Source organism: Polistes dominula, unplaced genomic scaffold (genome assembly GCF_049000335.1).
Source record: "Polistes dominula isolate Pdom_NZ unplaced genomic scaffold, Pdom_raw_medaka contig_31, whole genome shotgun sequence".
Lineage (NCBI taxonomy): Eukaryota > Metazoa > Arthropoda > Insecta > Hymenoptera > Vespidae > Polistes > Polistes dominula.
Window position 1 is genome coordinate 6,958,946 of NW_028300925.1, and position 20,862 is coordinate 6,979,807.

The 20,862-nt window shown below is 29.6% G+C and overlaps 1 protein-coding gene across 6 annotated transcripts in view; it reads right to left on the minus strand.

Annotated features, from left to right (window-relative positions):
• Positions 1–20,862, minus strand: part of nolo (ADAMTS-like no long nerve cord) — a 241,059-nt gene that overhangs the window by 67,390 nt on the left and 152,807 nt on the right. For all 6 annotated transcript variants that reach the window (XM_015334210.2, XM_015334199.2, XM_015334215.2 and 3 more), the window contains one exon: positions 10,733–10,855. In XM_015334210.2, the coding sequence (XP_015189696.2) occupies positions 10,733–10,855 (123 nt within the window). The remainder of the gene's footprint in view (positions 1–10,732; positions 10,856–20,862) is intronic.

The window sequence follows — 20,862 nt, forward strand, 5'->3', positions numbered from 1 at the left end:
ATTTCTTTTCTTCTATCTTTCTTCCCTTTTAGTTTCTCGTATCTTCTTTTTCATTTTCCGAGATTATACGTGTACGGAACTATAGAAAAGTCAGGAAAACAATTGTAAAGGTACAATGGCTCTTCGATATACATACATACGTACTTTCGAGCCAACTCTATTCACCCCCTTTCGTTCGTCTTTTTCTAGTTTTTCCCTTTTTAACCTTTCACGTATCCTCTCGCGAGCTTTGTGTTGTTTTTTTTTTTCTTTTTTTTTTTATTCAACGGAATTACAACTCGACGTAATCCGACGAGGAACAAAAGGAACTTGCGCCCGCTAGTATCATTCTTGTTAAAATTGTCCTCGAATTTAATACACTGTCTCGTTACTTTTATGATGCTACTTACAATTAGTTACTAAATGTTCTCTCGTTACTCGACAAGAAAAATTATATCCTATAATCTTGATGTAATATTGAAAAAATATTCATCTCCCACTATCGATCGAAAATCGTACTTTTTTTTTAATTGGTAAAATATTTTCGGTTAAAAAAATAAAGATCGAAAAAATTAAACAACCTAGGTGTTTATTTTTTTATTGTTTTTTTTTTTTTTTTTGTAACGACAAAATCATCAAAATAAATTACACAAATATTTCAAGCTTACACGTTTCGTCGGGGCTCGAAAAAAATACATTTTTTTTTGGTTGACCAATCCTCGTTAATAATGTTTACTGTCCAATAAAAATTATTTACGCACGGTCGAATAGAAATAAACAAACAAATATTTCAAAAAAATAATAAAAAAATATTACTTGATTTTTAATGTAATGTATCTCGCATTAACAAAAATGAAATTCCATATAATTAACCTGATTCGTATTCCATTTTTACGGTTAGGTATTATAACGAAATAAAGAAGAACGAAGGAAAGAAATGTAAAATATACGACTCGTTTTTCTTTATTTCTTTTTTTCTTTTTATCATTTAACACACAGTGCGTTTAATTAACCCCCACTGCATTAACATAATTGTTAAACCAGTCTCATATTACTTAATTATACATTTTTTTTCACTTTTTACTTTCAAACACGATACAACTGTTAAAATATGAAATATAAAAAAGAATATAAATTAAAAATCCTACGTTAACTCCTTTAACAAATTGTCTAATAAAATATCAAATTATCATCCTAAAAAAAAAGAAATAAAAAAATTAAGTACATAAAAACACTTCCATCAAATCATAATTTAAAAATATTCGCGTTGATCGGAAAATGTTCGATCGTTTTCCTATTCAATGTGTTGTTCATTTCCATTTAAATACAAATTTTCATTAGATCCTTACGACTTTGCGAGAGCAAAAAAGGAGTAGGAGGGGGTGATGAGAAAAGGGTGAGGTAGTTGGTGTTGTTCGGTCAAGCGTACATTTAATACGAAATGATTCCTCACTGAAAAGGTTTATGGGGTGATAAAATGAAAGGGGATCTTCTCCTTTTCTTCTCCCTCTTTCCCCTTGCCTACGACTTCCACATCCTCCTCCTCCTTTTCACCAATCCCTAAGCTTATCCTTCTCATTGGGTTTTGTTCCTGATATCGAATCGATTTCGATACTGTTAACATTGGGATTACACTTGATATCTATGATTATTTTTGCAATTTTCTTTTTATTTCCTCCATCCCCACCCCTACTCTCACCCCTCCCGTAATAGCTTAATTTAGTATCGCGTGTTAAATCGTTCGCTCGTTCATTTATTCGTTCGTTCGTTCTGTACAGTTTTTTGTCATTCTCGTTTTACGTGTAATTGGTATTGGTATTTATATTTGTCGTTATTCGTATTCGAAACAGAACTCATGAAGAATCGTTTGGAATGTTCCACGTATCAACGAATCCTTTTTTCAATTTGATTTTATGGATGAACATTGATATCGAAGGGTTGATATTAATTAATTAATCAGCTTTCTTCTTTTTTGTACGTACATAATTCGCGTGAGTTCGTTCGAAAGTAAAAAGGTCGTTGGTTAATTAATTGAAAATGTTCATTTTATATTTCTCGAGTTGAGACGGTTATTTTTATTTATGTACCTTGATGAATTATACGCAAAAAAAAAAATAATAAAAAATGAAAAAGATATGTGACGGAAATAAAGAAAAAAAGAAAAAAAGGGAATTTCGTTAATTAAATTTGATATCCTATTTTACGAAGTAACTTGTTCTAATTTATGTGAAAATTTTTTTTTTAATTATTATTAAATATTTTTTTCAGAGATGAGAAAGAGAAAGAGAGAGAGAGGAAAGTACAAAAAAATGGACAAAAAGAAAGAAGAAAAGACAAAGGAATCGATTGGTGTGAGTTAATTCGTTGGAAACACGTGCGATAAAGGGGATGGTACGGTAAAGTTGAATTCACGTTGAAAGTTGAAAGGTTGGAAGAGTAGAAATCATCTCGTGAACGTGGCATGGGAGTTATTACACGTCAGTCACATTACCCGTTCTAAATTGCGAAACTTTTGTAAGACACAACGATTCTCGTTTGATTACGTAAACCATCCCTTACTCCTACTACTCAATTAGGATCTCTTATTATACTATTCCTTGTTTCTATTTTCTTTTTTTCTTCTTCTTTTTATTATTTACAAAAACATTGGTTTCTGATAATTTTTCGTTGTCCCCTGAAAAAAAGATGCAATTATTTTTTAATTTCTCTAAAATAAATAATATATGAAACAAATGCTTTTCATTATTGATATCGACATCATATAAAAATTACGCGTATGATATATTTTTAAAAATTACAACCGAATAAATTTTCTTGACATTTTGCATACACGAACGTACAAATTTTTTGGAAGAAAAAAACTTACTGTGGTAGTAAAAAAGAAGATGATTTTTGTAAGGGGGTTTTGAAATGAAGTTTTTTACGCTGAGTTCTATATTCACGAAAGTAAACTACCAACCACTGACTTTGCAAATAAAAAAAGAAGAAAAGAGAAAAAAGGAAAAAGGAAGAAAGAGATAAACATCTTGAATAACAAAAAATGGTTAGTTTTGTCTTGGGCATTAAAGAGAGAGAGAGAGAGAGAGAGAGAGAGAGAGAGAGAGAGAGAGAGAGAGAAAGAGATAGTATAGTCATTTCGATAACAACGCTGTATTTTGCGATAGCCGAAAAGGTAAACGAAGCAAGCTCGGGTTGAGCTTTTCAATCGTGTTAAATTAACAAACGTAGAGAGAGAGAAAGAGAAAGAGAGATACATACAGTACGAGCAATTGACGCTCTCGTATCTGGGCTAGAATTTCAATTATTCCATTCGTTGGTGGATCCTCCAATTGGTAAAATTATCGAATGCTCGATGTATATAAATGAGAAAGAGATAGATTGATTGGTAGATGGATAGAGTGAGAGAGGAAATAAAAGAACCACGTAGTATACATACTAAATATATATATATGCATCCATGCACGCATGTATCATATATGTATGTATTTGTATGTGTGTATAAAGGTGGTTAGGTGAGGAATGTATGTGGGTTATACGTTTGTGCTTTTCGTGTTAGCAGAAATAATTAAACGAACGAATCGCAATTAACGGAAATATTTGAAAAACCAAGATTTTCATCTCGATTTTAAATGAAATACAAAAAAAGAAAGAAAAATAGTATAAAAAGAGAGACAGAAAGAGAAAGATGTTGTTCATTGGCGTGCGTAACGAATAACGTTCGCGTCTCGTCGAAACTTTTGCTAGTCAGATGAAAATTATTCAAGAATTCAGCGTGATAATGCAATAACGTAGAGCTTGCAACCTTCGAAAATTAGCGACATGAATTATGAATGAGAAGCAAGTTCTTGGCTGTTCATCTTCTTTAATGTTTCTTCCCGTCTTATCGGAGAGTTCTGCCTAAGCATGGGGGACCAAGGAGAACACGACGAAGGGCACTTGTCAAATATTCCGCGCTTTTGGAATATTATAAATTCTTATGGTTGTTGTTCAACGGAACGAGTTAAGTTCTTCTAAGGGCTGCTGGATCTTTGTGGGAAACGAGATAAAAAAAAGAGTAAGAAGAGAGAGAGAGAGAAGATAAAAAAAGGCCTTAGGTTTGCTAACGTCATTAAAAGCGACTTTTGAAAAAGCATTGTAATAAAAAGATTAAAAATAAGAAGAAAAAGTTTATGAGTTTTTATTTTTTTTTTATTTTTTAACAATAAAAATTAAGGATTAAATTTAATGTTGATTGTGAAATTAATAGGCAGCTAATAAATTCTTAATGGGTCGATAATTGACGAAGTAATCGTATTGTGGTTGATCGGCCAATTAATTGAGAGTAAAATTTATAGACAGGTATATACCTACTTGCGTTTACATATAATATATATATATATATATAACACATACAATATACATAAACACGTATACTCGATATCAAATATCGCGATTAATGTAAATGTATATAATAGTTGATTAAATGATCTCTATAAGCGTACAATTTTAATCGACTTTTTCTATATATTTATAAACGTTTCTTTTTGATTTCTTTATGTGTGTTCGCACGCGTAACACGTGAACTATTAATTATATTTTTTTCGTTGAATGAAAGGTGAAAATATCATTTTTTACTTTCTTTCCACCTCCCTCCTTTATTCTTTTTCTTTTTGTTATTAATTAAATACTTACAACAACGTTGTTACATGATAACAACACATAATACAGGATCGTTCAAAAGAAACGATTACGTTGAATGAAGCTTTTTAAAAAATAGGATTTCTAAGAATTTAATTATTCTTTACTCAAATACCCTTGATCCCCAACGTCGATATTAATTTTCGGATATACACAGTTGTACCGAGAAATTCAATGCGAACTCTGATATACATATGTATAGGTATATATATATTTAGCTATATTATTTCCTATTTCAATATACGTGACAAACTTTTGGAAATGAAAATGACTCGCTAAAGTACACGTAATATTTTCCATCTTTGTTCTTATACCTAAGTTTGTATACTTAGATTACGTACACACTTTTCTAACTTAATTTTCAAATTATTTAATTATAGGTTACTGTAATATTTTTAAAAAAATGAAAACATTCTATAATTGGCTTTTAAAATAAAATCAAATAACGCCTAAATATATACATCTCATTATACTCATTTTTCGATCGTGTTACCGACAGCCGGTAGCGAGATAAAAAATTTTTTTTGTTTTTATGATAAATAAGTTGCCTATTTCCAGGAACTCGTAAAATGTTTGTTTCTTTTTTTCATTTTTTATTATTATTGATAACCGATACTCACGAAGTGGTAATAATTAACAATAATTATTATCCAAAATATAATTAATTAATATAACGAAGCATTATCAAGGAATAACGAATTTAACAAAATTAATGAATATTTTCTCTACATGGGAATGAACGTCGCTATTTTACCGAGCTTGGTAAAGTGATATACCTTTGAAATTGAACACCCGTTAAATGCAATTAGCCAATTACACTGGTGCACGATAGTCCCGTGAGTGCTTCGTCGGCCGTTTTCGCCCTTCTGTTCCTCTGTTCTTTGGGAGTGCCACTGGAAGTCTCGACGTCGTTTCAACCCCCATACTGTTATCAACCCCTCCACCTTTAACCACCTACTACCCCTTCTCTTCTAAAGTACTTTTGCGCGTTGTTTCGTACGTCTTATGGCACGAAAGAAGAGATACGGATGTGCATTGTAACGGCACGTGCGGTCGAGTGAGTCTAACTTAAGACTTTACGTTGAACCCTTTTTTTGACCGTGTAACTTTACTAATAACTATAATTCTTGATAACATTTATTTTTGCTTTTATTTCTTTACATTTTCTTTTTTCTAAGTATATATTTACTTTTTATACATCACTTTGGAATTCTACATTAAATATTTATGAATTTTATATTTTATTTTAATATTACAAGTTTAATTAGCAAATTGTTAAATAACGTTTAAAAATGGCGATCGTATAAATAGAAGGGTTGAAACGAATTTCAAATTTTCTTCAATATTTTATCATCGAAATATAAATTATTTGAATATGTAATATTTAATTACTCATTGCTAACGATTATCAAGATAAATTTACACTATTGTTAAATACTTATAAAAAGATCTCGGGTATTAGAGAGAGAGAGAGAGAGAGAGAGAGAGAGAGATTTAAATTTTGTTGAAAATAAAAATATTATAATTTCATCAGACGATATACGCTTATCGCCAAAAATTCTGATTAAATTTCGAAAGATAATCGATCGAAACTGACAAAAAAGAACAAATTTAGGTTAATCTGAAAATAAATTCGTTGGATGCCAAGTTTTCATAACTAAATAGATAGTAGATTTTCTAGTGACGTATTTAAAAACTTTTCACGATGAAATTTTATCTTTTTGAGATATTTCAGTACATCATCTCTCTACTTATGTTACATGTATGTATGTATAAAATAAAACTCTTCATATTTCGAAAGACAGAAGTGAAAGGATATAGGAATGCACATCGTGAAAATGTAACACACACACGTGTACACATAAATACAAACGTAATTGTGTATACGAAACGTGTGCAAACGACGGACACAATTTTATTTCGCACTGACGAAGATTCATGATTCAAACTTCGGTATAAGATTCTGTTCGAATAAGAAAAATAAAACAAAAGTAAAATAATGTTCATGATCGTGTTTCGACATTTTTTAAATTAAATGAGAAAGAAAAATCATTAGTTTTCTTTTTAGTTTCTTTTCATTTCTTTTAAGTAGTATAAAAGAGAATATACTTATATGGTCAGACATTTTTTAATAGAAAAGAATTAGATAACGTAAGAGATCATCTTGTTTCTGTATGGAAAAATTTTATACTGCATTGGATATAAAATTAATTTATATATTCATTATTAAGTAATATAAATTTTGAAATAATTTTAAAATATTTATTTGTAATTTTATAATTAATAAAATATCATTTTTCTACATTATGTTATGTGAATTTGATATTTTTGATTAAAATTTCTTAATATTTTCACACATATATATAATTAAATTTTGTTAAATTAAAAAATTGAAAATATTAATATAGTCGAAGAAAAATTTGAGCAAGTCAATATAATAGAAAGTAAGCTAAAGATACATATGAAGTTTTAACGTAGACCGAGAAGAATTAATTTAGATGGCAAATATTTGAGTTGAATATTTCGAAGAAAGATGTGATCAAATAGATTTGATAAGAATAAAGTTTTTCCTTAAAGAAGAAAATGACATCGCTAGTTGTTCACCGAATCACGTTCTTATATTCTTTCGTTTTCTTCAACCAGACTTTACCATGCATACACTTATACACATATAGATACACATACACGTACGTGCATACATAAATGTGCAAGAGAACTTCCTTTTTCGCGAGAATTGTTTTCTTCTTTCATCCCCAACCCTTACTTTCTTTCCTTATTTCTTTCTTTCTATTCTATTTCAACGGATCCCGATCACGAAAGAAAGTTCGCGGTCGTAGTATAGTACCATCGACTGATTCGAAGGCAAAGAAATTTTCTACAACAAACGAACGAACGAAGAAAAAGAGACAATACATGGATCTACTAGACAAATGATATTTCGATTTTACGAGATATCTTTTCTACGAGATATTCTTTTCTTTTACCTCGTCAAAGTTGCATCCCTTTTCTTTACTTGGATAGATGTATATATTTGTCAAATTTGACGCTGTTAAAGTAACTTCCAAAATGTTACGAAAAAGAGAGAAAAAGAGTTAGATGAAGAAAAATTGAAGTAATTTTATGTAAGTAGTTTAAAACTTTTCTTTTTTTTTTCATTATTAAATTTCTCTTTAATGAAATGAGAAAATAAAATATAGAAAATTATGACGTTGTGTTTTTCATACATTAGAAATTTGAAATATTTTCCTAAATATTAGATTGTCCTATACATAAAATATTAGAAATAATTTTTAATAAAATTATAATCTTCCAAATTAAACAAAATATTTGAATATTTATAGCACTCAATATTATCAAACAGATTACAAATTCTGAATAATATTTAAAAGGAAAAAATTATCCAACATATTAACAATTTAATAAAGTCAAAATATATAATCAAATTAAAAGAAAAAAGAAAAGAAACGATACTTTATTAAAAATTAAACAAATCAATTATAAACGATCGAATGATTTTAATGTGAATCAAGTGGTTCCAGAAAACTATGAGTAAATCGAATGGTTTAGTTAGAAATATTGTTGAAATGAAAGTGATAAAAGTTAAACAATACGTTTTATCAATGCAACAACATGTCATATCTTCTTTTCTCATCTCTTTTTCTATCTTACTCTCACAAATGGACGTTCGATTTTGGTATGAAGTACGATTACGTACGGTATTGCATTAAAGTTTCATGTTTACTGATGCATACGTTCTCGTTGAATAAAAGAGCGTTTTACGGTGATGCAGTTTTCTAAAACTATTGAGTTTCCTAAGTACGAAAGAAGAGAACCAAAGGATAAAAATGAGAAAAACAGAAAGAGAGAGAGATATTACGATCGAATATTGTCGAGGAAATTCGTACGATTTTGATGATTCTCGAAATAAATACATCCATGAATTACACGATACGAATGATTTATAACATTCCGACTATCCTCATTCCCCCATATATAATCGCGAATAATATTCATTTAATATTACACGTTATTATACGAAATTGCTTTTCCCAACCATAATGGGATTTTCTTTTTCGATTTATCGTACGATTATTATCTTATTGTAACACGTTAAGGGTTTCTACGATCGAACGAAAACGAGAATGTTCATTTTTAACTTGGTTATAAAAATAAGATATAGAAAAAAAGAAGAAGATGATGTTAGAATTGAAGGTCTATTAGTAACCGTGTGAATAAAGTTGAGTTCATTGACCACACGAACTTGGAGAAAATGGCAAAACTCATGAATAGAGGGACGCCTATACGTTCTATGGTTTCACGAAACCCAATCGGTGAAACAATGCAACCGTGGCTTATACCTCTTAAAACACATACATACACATACATTTATAATTCATATATATATATATATGTGTACATTTATCAATAAAAATTCTGACGCTCGATTAAAACAGAAACTTTTGTTCTTTCTTGAAATTATTATTATTCTTATTATTATTATTACTATTATATTTTTTTTTGTTGAATTTCCATATAAAGAATAATGTATGTGGGTATTTAATATGTGAGTATGTATGTTGTAAAAAATTTGGAGGAATAGTGACAGATAAAATATCTCTTTCGTATTTTATTTTTTTCAAAGAAATATGTTAAACTTGTTTGCAAAGTATCGTTTCAACGACTATGCGGAAACTAAATTTTAAGTAGAAACGTTTTAAACGCTTTTCTCTCTTTTTTTTTATTTTTTTAAATTTTTTTTCGAAAAGTAGTAAAAGAAAATGTAAATGGGAGAAATGTATATGGGAAATACACGACGACACTTGTTATACATGCATACATATATATATATATGCAATACATAAAAGCGTTGGGTAAAAAATAGAAAAAAAAATGAGAACAAGCTGGTAAACGTCATTCGAGAATTAGTTGGAGTTTAATGACAGTGAAAAATTACACGATTGCAACTTAAGTGGGTTGGGTTGGTGTATTTACCACAAATATTTTTTAATAAATTGTTAGCAATTTGTAAAATAAACTATAAATGATCAATATTTTCTATTCAAATATTTCTCATCACAAACCATCGATAATATTCATAAACAAAATTTAATTTAATAATATTTAATTGTTTCTACTTGCTATATAATAAATATTCGTATACGTTGATTATTTAATTAATTAAAAATACTAATTGAAATAAATGAATTTAACGTAACGTTGTAAATAAATTATAAGACAAAAAGAGAAAAAGTTCAAATCTTTTACCACCTACGTACGTGAACTCCGACCAGAAAAATAAAATAAAATAAAATTGAAAAAGAAATAAAAATAAAATTAAAAATTAAAAAAAAAGTAGAGTAAAAAGGGAGGAAAGAAGTAGAAATAAGAGCGTGTCGAAAAGACTTGGTAAAACTCGCGTTAAGCCAGCGGAAAAATAAAAGCTCTCGTTTTCGCGACAACTTGATGGTTGCTGCCAACTCTCTTTCTCTCTCTCTCCTATTCTTTCGTTTCGTTTACTTTCTTTCATTTATTTCTTTCCTTGCAATTTTTTTCCTTTTTTTTTTTTGGTATTCTTCTTCCCATTTTCCACCTCTTTTATCCTCCATCTTATTTCGCTCTTTTGGGTATTTTCTTTTCTTTTCCAATTCTTTTCTTTTCTTTTCTTTTCTTTTCTACGAGGGTGTATATAACGATTTCTGACGACCCGTTTCAGTCCGAGTAACGTGAATAAGGGTGTTTATATTTTTCCACGAGCGGTTCGGTTTGACACTTCCTTCATTCTTTTACATACTTGGAAAAATTTTTATTTTGTTGCATAGAAGAAAACACGCGTGAACTACCCATGCTTTCTTTTTTTACCTTTCTTTTTTTTATCGCGTACCTGACACTTGTAAATATAAGAAGAAGATTTTTAATTTGACCTGTAAATTCTTAAGAAAGTTCAAGCCTCGGTCAGAACCTTTATTATTTTATTTTTTTTTTTTAATTTTTTATATCTTTTCGAAGATGTTATATTAAATGCTAGAATTAGAATCATGTGAGAAACAATTACAAAAACGTGTAAATAAAAACTTACCTGATCAACGGTGTCTACTATGTCGAGATTGTTCGCAACGTTTGCAATTTCTGAAACGTCCTCGATCGCTGAATGATCCTCGATCGTACTGTTATCACTTACTGCTATCCCCAATAGACATATCTGTAATCAGAAAATCAATATTTAACATTAGTACATTTTTTTAAAAAGAAAAACAAAAAATTAAATTATAGAAAGTCAACAATTTTCATAATATTTTCCACATAATTGTGTTTATAATTATGAAAGTGAAATAAATTATAAAAAATAAAAAAAATGTTATTTCAAATATTTATACCATAAAAACTTGCACACGCTAACACACTCATACACGTGCACGGATACGTGGTGTGTTTGACAGAAAGAAAGAAAAGAAGAAAGAGAGAAAAAACATTTCGAGCATTTAGCTTGTCATAAAAGAAAGTAAGAACATAATTCGTAGGAGCCCAGGTAACAACCCACACACATACACACACACACACACACACACACACATATACCTCTAAACATTATGATCGAGTGTGTCAAAATAATGGCTAATTCTGTTCTGAGACGTGACAAGCTTGGCTATAAAGTATCCACGAGGTATCGTCGTTGAGTCTCTTTCATCTTCCTCTTTCTTTCTTATGTTAGAAAAAAAGAACACTCTTGGTTAAAGAAACGAGTCGAGGTTATTCAAAAGCGTTTAAAAAAGTATATTTTATTTCTTTTTTTCGAGAATTGGCATGGGTGAATATTTAAAAGTGCGTATGCATGTTCTTGCGGTCACGGATGATCGTTTCAGAATGAAAGAAAAGAGTGAAAGAGAGAGAGAGAGAGAGAGAGAGAGTAAGTAAGAGAGATGAAATGAGGAGAAAGGGTGAGGTGAGGAAAAGAGAAAGAAAATAGAGAGAAAGAGAGAGAGGAATAAAATTTAATTGTGACCTAGCTTCGAGCCGAAAACGGATATCTATTTTCTGGTATTATCGTACAAGAGAGAACTTTTATAATAAGCTCTACAAACTTGTATTTGTAGTATTAGTAGTAGTATTAGTATTAGTAGTAGTAGTAGTAGTAGTAGTAGTAGTAGTAGTAGTAGTAGTAGTAGTAGTAGTATGTCAGCATACTTTCTGTAAAATTCGTTCTAAAAAATTTTAAACCCACTAATATCTCTCATCATTCTCCTCGTCATCGTTATACCCTCCGTTTAAACTGTTTTAAAATTGATATACGAGTAAGTATATATCTATGTGTATATATACATGTATATATATGGATGTATATGTACGTATCGTTTTTAACATTGATTAAAAGATACAAAAATATCTGCAAGTCAATTCTACGAAATTTAATTAATCGTAGTGTTCATTTAATTGTAATTCTATGTGTAATCCAATTTTATTTTGGGTATTCTCGACTGGCAGGAATATTACGAACAAAAAGTAAGGATTTATTACACATAGTACAAAGTACAAAAGTACAAAATAGTAGACAAAAAGTAGTACCTTACAAAAAGTAGAAAAAGTATAATGAAGTATAATGAAGAAAAATGAAATAAAATTTACAAAAGTACAAGATGTGTGTGGGATTTTAAAAGAAGAAAGAAAAAACATGGCGTTATAAAACAAATTTTCAATCTCTAGTAATACGTTTTAAAGTTACTCGTTTAATATAACACGAAAAAGGAATTACTTTTGTGTTAAATGATACACGTAATGTTATTTTCTTCTTTTTGTTACTAAAAGAAAAAGGGTTTATTAAAAACTTAAATGTGTTCGCATTCGTTGGATCGTAAGAATGAAAGAGCAGTGAAAATTGCGGATATGTGTTTGAACGTGATCCGTTTAGTTCAGTTCAGTCCAGTTCCGTTCCGTTCTGTTCCGTGACGCGGCTTCTCAGAAAGACCGTTCGGTGATGGAGCTTAACTCTGTTCGTTGCAACGTTATTAGCGATAAATTTAGACGCTCGGCCCGGCCTGTAATTAAAGGTTAACGCTCGACGCCTCGGGCATCTAGAAAATGAACTTGTATAGATTGGAATTAGAGTAGAGCCAAATATGTAACTATATAGTTATATACGCGAAATATGTGGGTATCATAGTTATTTAAATCTACGCGGTTAATCGTTTCAATTTAAATACTTCAATCATTTCATTTCAATTAAAACAAATTTCTTAGGAGATATATTTCAATGGACAACTTTTAATTGTAAAATTATTTCTTTTTTTAAGATCGTTCTTTTTATAATTTAAATCTTGAGATAATGTGATTGTATTTTTGTAAAAATCAGATTTCGTATTGGTGCCATCTTTGATAGCAGCCATCTTGTAGAATTAAAGAAATATTTCATAAAATTTATTAGTTTAAGAAATATTTTGGTAGAAGAAAAGTAATGATTGGTCTTTTGCAATTATAAAATTACAATATCTCATAAATTAATTTAACCCTAATCAACATGCACATGATACCTTTAAAAAAAATAATATTAATTACATTAAAATGTCTTGAAAGTATGTCTCTGGAAAAAATTATATTATAATATGCATAGAAAAAAAATACATACATAAATAAAGTATTAAATGACTTTTAAAAGTGATTGTAATTAGTATTATTTAATAACCTATTAAACATCACAATGAGTAATAAATCATTTGATTTAAATTTTCCTATTATTATTATTATTATTATTATCATTATAAATTCTTCGTTAAAGATCGACGAAACGATTCATACATTTACGATCGTATTCCCTTAATTGGGATTGTAGTAAGACAAAGTTTACGTAAGAAGTTCGAAGATTAATCTAAGGAATGATTATAGCTTTAACGAAGTAGGATGTTCCTTATTGAAAAAGAAGAGTGAAAAAGAGAAAGAGAGAGAATAATAGAGAGAGTTATTTATCGTTAGAAAATAATTATAGTTATCCCAGTAGTGTTTTGTCAAAAAATCCTAGATCATTGCCAATGAAAAAATTTGATAGGTTGTTGTATGCTGTTCATTTAAGATTCTTTTTTCTTCTCTTAGGAGGAAATTATAGTGATTGAGAGTTAAATGGCTGGTTAGGTAATCACGATGATTAAGATAACGTATAATTGATATATTTAACGAATGATTAAATTTGTAATATAATTTTTTTTTATTTTTAATTTAATCGAGACAAATTTATACGTTGTATATACTATAATTATTTATAACTATGTATATATATATATACATGAATATAATATCGTATAACAAGTGTCTTCTTATGCAATTTTTTCTATCGAAGATAAAAAGAAAAAAAGAAAAGAAAAGAAAGAAATGTTTGAACTATTATCAAACAGATCGGATTAAACGTGTAATTTATATCTCGAACACATGAACGACTAATGAGCCGTCCTGTTTCGATAGTGTTTCATTCTTATCTGAGTCCCTTGATTGGCTCGCGTGCCGCACCCGGATTAACACCACCGACTCGCATTAATTCCAATAATTAAGCCGAACGTGACTCGACTCGTGTCGAGTCGATACTTTTGTCGATTCGACAACAACAAAAATAAAAGAATAACATTAAATAAAAAAAAAAAAACCGAGAACCCTCATTTTTGTTATGCTTTTATTGATGACGAGTGACTTGTAAATTTACGAATGAAACATTTCAGTACACACAATAGATATATATATTATTAAAAATATAAATTGAAATATAAAAAATTGATTGATTTTTCTTCATTTATTCCATGTATTTATTAATCGATAATATAAAATATTTAAATATAAAAATATTATTTTAATAATTATTAATAAACGGTTTGAAAGATTTAAAGTGTTAAATGGGATACCTTTGAACGTAACGAAAATACTCGCGATTATTATTTCATAAGAAATTTTTCCAAAAGAGTGGGAACAATTTGGAGAGATGTTCGATAGTTGGTTGAAAGAAATAAAAAAACAAAAAACCTTGCTCACAGAAAAAAGAAAAAAGATAATAAAAAATGTACAAAATAAAATCGATCGCGTCCATCATTGTCGCAGGTTGCTGCAAACTTTTAGTAAAGTTAAACGTTGGCAACGTGTTGGTATGGTAGAAAGCATTTGGAAACGTAATTAAATTAAGTTGGTGTATTCACGAGCGTGTAAGTGCCGAGGATCCACTGCTAGGACCAGAACATTCTTGTGTGCCTCTGTAAATGTCTAAGTATATATATGTATGTGTATATGTGTAAGAGTGTGAGAGAGTGTGAGAGAGAAATAACGACTCGAAAATTTCGCTTCCGTGTTCTGGATTTAAATGGACGTATCGTGTTCGAATGTTCTGAGACTTATTCTTAGATATTTTTACTTATCTCGATTTATCTCGTCAATCAGATTCCTCTTATCGAAGACGAAGAGGTAAGAAGAATTGAACGTTGATTAGATTCAGGTGAGTCAGGGTTAACTGCGACGAATAAAAAAAAATAATAATAATATTATAAAAAGATTCCTCTCGGTTTGAATATAAGAAATACGTGTGGGTGTGTATGAGTGCATATGTGAGTGAAAGAGAGATAGATAGATAGATAGATAGAAAGTGTTAAGCAAGCAACAACGACTTCAACCTTGCGGCATGTAACAAGAAAAGATAAAAAAAGAAAAAGGAAATAAAAGGAAAAGGTAGTCGCCTGAAGCGTCCTCAAGAAAACACGAGATTGTACTTTGCGCCATGGTGTGAATAAAATTAATTTTCTTACCCGAAATCGCGTGCTCGCATGAATTGTGTATGAGAGAAAGAGAGAGAGGGAAAGATAGATGGAAGATAGGCTCAATTTTGAGAATATGTGTCAGAATATAACATCGAGAAATCGTAGTAAATGGTGATTCGTGTTGTCAGATTAGAACTTTGAATGTCTAATACATTGTGAAGTACGATGATCTATTATGTCCTTTTTTTGTTTTATGAAACATTTGATAAATTTTCTGTCGTGGGAACTCAGAAATTCCAACTGACTCTATAAATTAATTGTTTTTCTTTTTTTTTTAACTTGTTTACCGTTTATGCAGTATTTATCCATCATTTATGCGTCAACATAAGGTATATACAGTTACATTATGCAGAAAATGTATCTTTTGAAAATGACCAATTTTGTATATAACAAAGAACAGTTAAATGGTTTGTTAATAATTGGTATTTATTTGATCAATATTTTGTAAATTAAACGATCAGTATCAGCAAGTACTATTTGTTAGCATTTATAATCAATTGAAAAGTACGTTTGATAAAATACATCTCCAACGATTAACAATCTTTCTTTTCTTTTTTACTTCTTCTAATTTTTTAGTTTTAATTTTATTCATTAATCAACGAAAAACAAAGATGTCGATAATGCGTCGTACGAATATTTACGAGAATATATTTATAAGTAAAATGATGATTGTGGAATTCGAGTGTGGAATGAATAAGAAAATAACTGTGCAGAATTTTCCTAAAAAAGAAAACAAAAAAATTAAAGAATTTTCTATCATTCTTTCACTAGTAGGATCTCCTTCTTTTCTATTTGAGCTTTGTTAAAAAGGGGCTAGAAGAAATCAATTTACGGAAACCATAGGTTAGCTTAGGTATTATATCAAGTTCAGCCCCCCCTTCTGTTAGATAGGGTGCTGTGTATGCTTATGTATGTGTATGTACGTGTGTGTGTGTGTGTGTGTGTGTGTGTGTGTGTGTGTATTGGTAGGCTCGATAGCTAGACGCAAACCCTTCGTCGTTCGTACTGAACTATGCTTCGAGAGTCTATTGTTTGCACGATCGACGCTTGCTCGATGAAGTAGATGGTTGTATGGGGGGTTCGAAGTTATAGTGATGGGGAAGGAGAAGGGCAGGGGAAAGGAAAGAGGAGAAAGAAAATTGAAGAAGCATTGATGCTATTCTCTCTTTCAGGTATTCGCGATAAATTATATTGTCTTACACAGGTGTAACTAATATTACTTTGTTTTTTCCTAAATCGTTTTCACGATAGTTTATAAAAAATCGTATTTTAAAATAGTAATAAAAAATGTATACTCAATTCGATTGATATTTTTTTTTAGAAATTAATAATGTAAATGTTGAATTGTTGAATAGTTGTGATATTAATAATGTTATAATTTATTTTAAATTATTGTAGTATATTAATATAAATTATAAATTTGATCGTTCATTGGATTTAATTAACGATCAATTGAAATGAATTTTCTTTTTTTGTGTTAAATATATGAATTAATAAAAAAAGAGTTGATTTATATGAACGAATGTAATAATTTGTAATTAGATATTTATTTATTGTTGAAGAAAATTTGTCTATTGGCCCTTTGACGGTACGTTTCTTTTCCCTCGTCTAATTTTTAACGTCAATTATTATAGTAATGTCAATTTGAACTATCAAACGATGCAACGAATGGGTGGTGGTAATGTTGAGAATCGTAAGAACTTTAAACGGAGCTTTCGTAAGTCAAGGAAGGGATACTCTTTCAATGAGATTGTGTTCGTCTTTAATGTAACGAGAGAGAAAAAGAGATAGATAGATAGATAGATAGATAGAGACAGTAAAGGAAAGACAAGAAAAGCCTGAGTTTGTGAGAAGACACTTTAGTTTAAGACGGTATATTATTCAAGATTTCCAACAAGAACGACCAAGGCGGCTTATACAAGAATTCATTCGAGTTATGTTCCTCGAACTTTCCTCGTTAAACATTATATAATGAGTGTTCTTTTCTTTTCGACTATACGAAATAATGGTAATCTTTTAGCAAATAATCGACTTTTCTCATTTTAAGTATAATATTATTTTATCAAAATAATAAGATATTCAGATAAAAATATTACATTATTAAAAATAATTTTTTATTCAAATATTCAAGTATTCATTATAATTATTATTTGTTTAGAAAATATTTTTAAGCACTAGAAAAAAATGGAATTTATTACTTCATAAATTAATTTATAAATTTTAATATTAACACGTAATAAATATGTCATTATGAATTATTCCTATTAAAATAATGATAACTTTGGTAAGAAAGAAAAATGCAGATAAAAATGCATTTTGTAATAAAGTTTACTAAATTTATTGGAAGAGAAATAAATTAAGCAAAGTTAAAAAGTATTTCTAAATACCAATTAAGTGTATTAAAAAATTCATAAACCAAAAATTATATCAGTCATTTTTATTTATGCATGGAAATATTAAAATAATCATAACTTTACTAAGAAAAAGAAAGAGCGAGGGAGAAAGATAAATAAATTGTGTAATAAAGTTTACCCTAATTTCTTCTTAAGAAAAAAATAAAAACTAGAAAGTAGCCACTGTTGTGCGTATGCATTGATCGAGGACGATCGTGGGCGTGGGATATAAGTTTAAAGTTTATAATCCAGCTGTATAGTAAAAGGGAACGGTACACCCTCTGGTTGTTCGTGCTATGTAACCGCCCAATAGTTACCTGATAAGATCTACCTTTCTCTCTCACTCTCTTTCTCATCTCGTGGACCTCCCAAGGGAAAATGTATTTTTCTTTTAGCATAAGCACGACTAACTTCCTCGATGCCTATCCAACTTGATCTATAATCCTAAACACCTTGGCTATCTTTTCTCATTAAATTTAACGGCGCCGCCCTTTTTGGTAACAGCCCTTCTTATGCCGACACCTTTTTTTATAACATTTTCTCTCTCACTCTCTTTCACATCTTTTCTCGAGAAGACACACTTTTTATGCTCATTTAAATTTTTATCTTCACCAATTGATAAAAGATCAAATATTGAAATATGATTTCTTTTATTCTCCTCTATTTATTTACAAGTTTCATTTTCTTTTTCTACTTTAACAATCTCAGCATATCGACTAATTCCTTTTTTTTTTTCCAATCAGATAGAATTTTTTTTCTCGCTTATTTAAATTTTATCAATTGATTAGTAAAATATCGGATATTAAAATATAAATTTGTTATTGTAATTTATTAGTTTTACTTCTTGTATTTCAAAAATTTCAAATTACCTATCGATTAATCTATTTTTTTTTGTCACTTTTTCATAAAAATAAAAAACACAACTTTAACATTTACTTAAATTTTATCGCGTCCTACTTGTAAAAATACTTTGCTTTCTTTGCAAGATTTTATCCTTTTATTTTATTAATTAGATTTAAAAAAGATACACAATTTCAACGTTTATTTAAATATGATCGATATAAAACGAAATATTAAAGATAATTTGTTATCTTTCAATTCTTTTCGTCTTACACCTGGAAAATAAAATAAAATACAATTTTTAACTTATGTTAGCTTGAATTTCATTATTTTGTAAAATATTAAAGGATAATTTGTTTTACTTTTTTGGTTATCAGGGAAAATCTGTGATAATCGATTAAGAAGTGACATTAAGAGCAGCTAGTAAGACGTTCAAATATGTCCCTAATCACATCTGAACTATCTATGCTATCACCCTACGTCGTTTAATCACCCTTCATTCACCCCTATCGTCTACTCCCTAGACCAGTCCAATTAGAGAAGCTTCCCAATTTTCCAGATAGACAAACCGACTCACGTTTGAATAATGTACCTTTGAGGATCGCTGTCTGTTCACTGTCAAACTTCCCGTCGACTTAGGCCGCTTTGGAACCTTCACTCTTGCACCACATTGCTGGCTGGTCGTTTAAACTTAACGACAAATACAGTGTTTGCTGAATTATGTCACTAAACGTTTATCCTTATCTTTTCCAAAAAGAAAAAAAATAAAGAAAAATGATTATCTCAAGATCAATTCCTATCAAATATTCTGTCTGTTCGAACATTCAATTATTTTTTATTTAAAATTGAATTTTTATTCTTTTCAAATTTCTTAGGCGTCAGAATAAACTTATTTTTTATTGATACTTTTTTTAAATTTAACTTAAACAAATATTGCAACAAAATTTTGCTCATGTATATTTTAATTTTTAATTTTTATTATACCCAACGAGATTATTAAAATATTCAGAAGAGAAACGTTAACCGTGGGGACCCTGGATTAATGTTGTTCGAAGTTTTATAAAATGAATTCAAATTAACTCCTAAGTTAGTATTAAATGTTGTAACTAAATTTTGTTAATGTGAAAGAAACTCTTTGATTGATCGGGACCGCCTTTTTTATAATATTCACAAAGTGTACATTAATCTTATTTCTCGAATCCAGTAAAAAAAAAAAAAAAAAAATACGAAAGTTCAAGATAAAAATCAAATTATGAGCTAATTTACAATTGGTGTACAATACGAAATGACATCAAAAGTCACACATAACTTTCTCAAATGTTACCCGAACAGAATCGATGTAAATGAAAATGGGTATCCGATATTATACCACAAAATAAAAATAATAAAACTTACATAAATAACATTCACGAGAGAAAGAAATAAAAGAAAGAGAAACTACCAGGTTAGTCGTAGTACGATAATGATAGGATACAATGAGGATTCTTGAGGTTGAACATGGAAAGCAACATGAATTCAAAAGTGTCATAAATTAAGGAAATTCGGAAAGAAGGCAGTAAGGTGGGCTTGTCTAGTCGTAAATTTTCCACCGACGCGTTTCCCCCTCCTCCTTCACCTCCTCTTTCACTATCCTTCTCCTTCTCTTTCTTTTTCTTTCTCTTCTTCTGGTTAGAACGAGTGTGTCGCCGTCCAATTAGTCTCCCGAGCTGCATGGAAGCTCGAATCTCGTTCGAATCTCGAATTTATTGGAGGTTTTCTCAGTGTGAGGTCGATGTACTTACCCTCGCGAAAGAGTATTTTACCCCCTTCCTTTCCCTTTTCCTTCTTTCCCCTACTTCTTCTTCTTCTTCTTACTATATTTTTCTTCGTAGTGGTATTCTTACGAGTAAAAGGGATGTTTCGAAAAGGTAAAAGGAGGGCGTGGCATAGTAAGAAACGTGCTTTTAAGCTGGACCTGAATTTATAAACCCCTCGTTTGTCACTTTTCTCTAGGAACACTGGGGGTCCAAGTGTTTCTCTTCTTCGCAGCCTGCGTATGCTACTAACACGGAACACCGACGGAGAGAAAAACGATCAATTTTTACGAAAGACCTTTTATTTATTATTTTTCTTTTTTCTTTTCTTTTCTTTCTTTTCATTTCTTTATACTCGCTGCTTTTTTTTTTAACATGGAAAATGACACATTTTATGAGATTTTA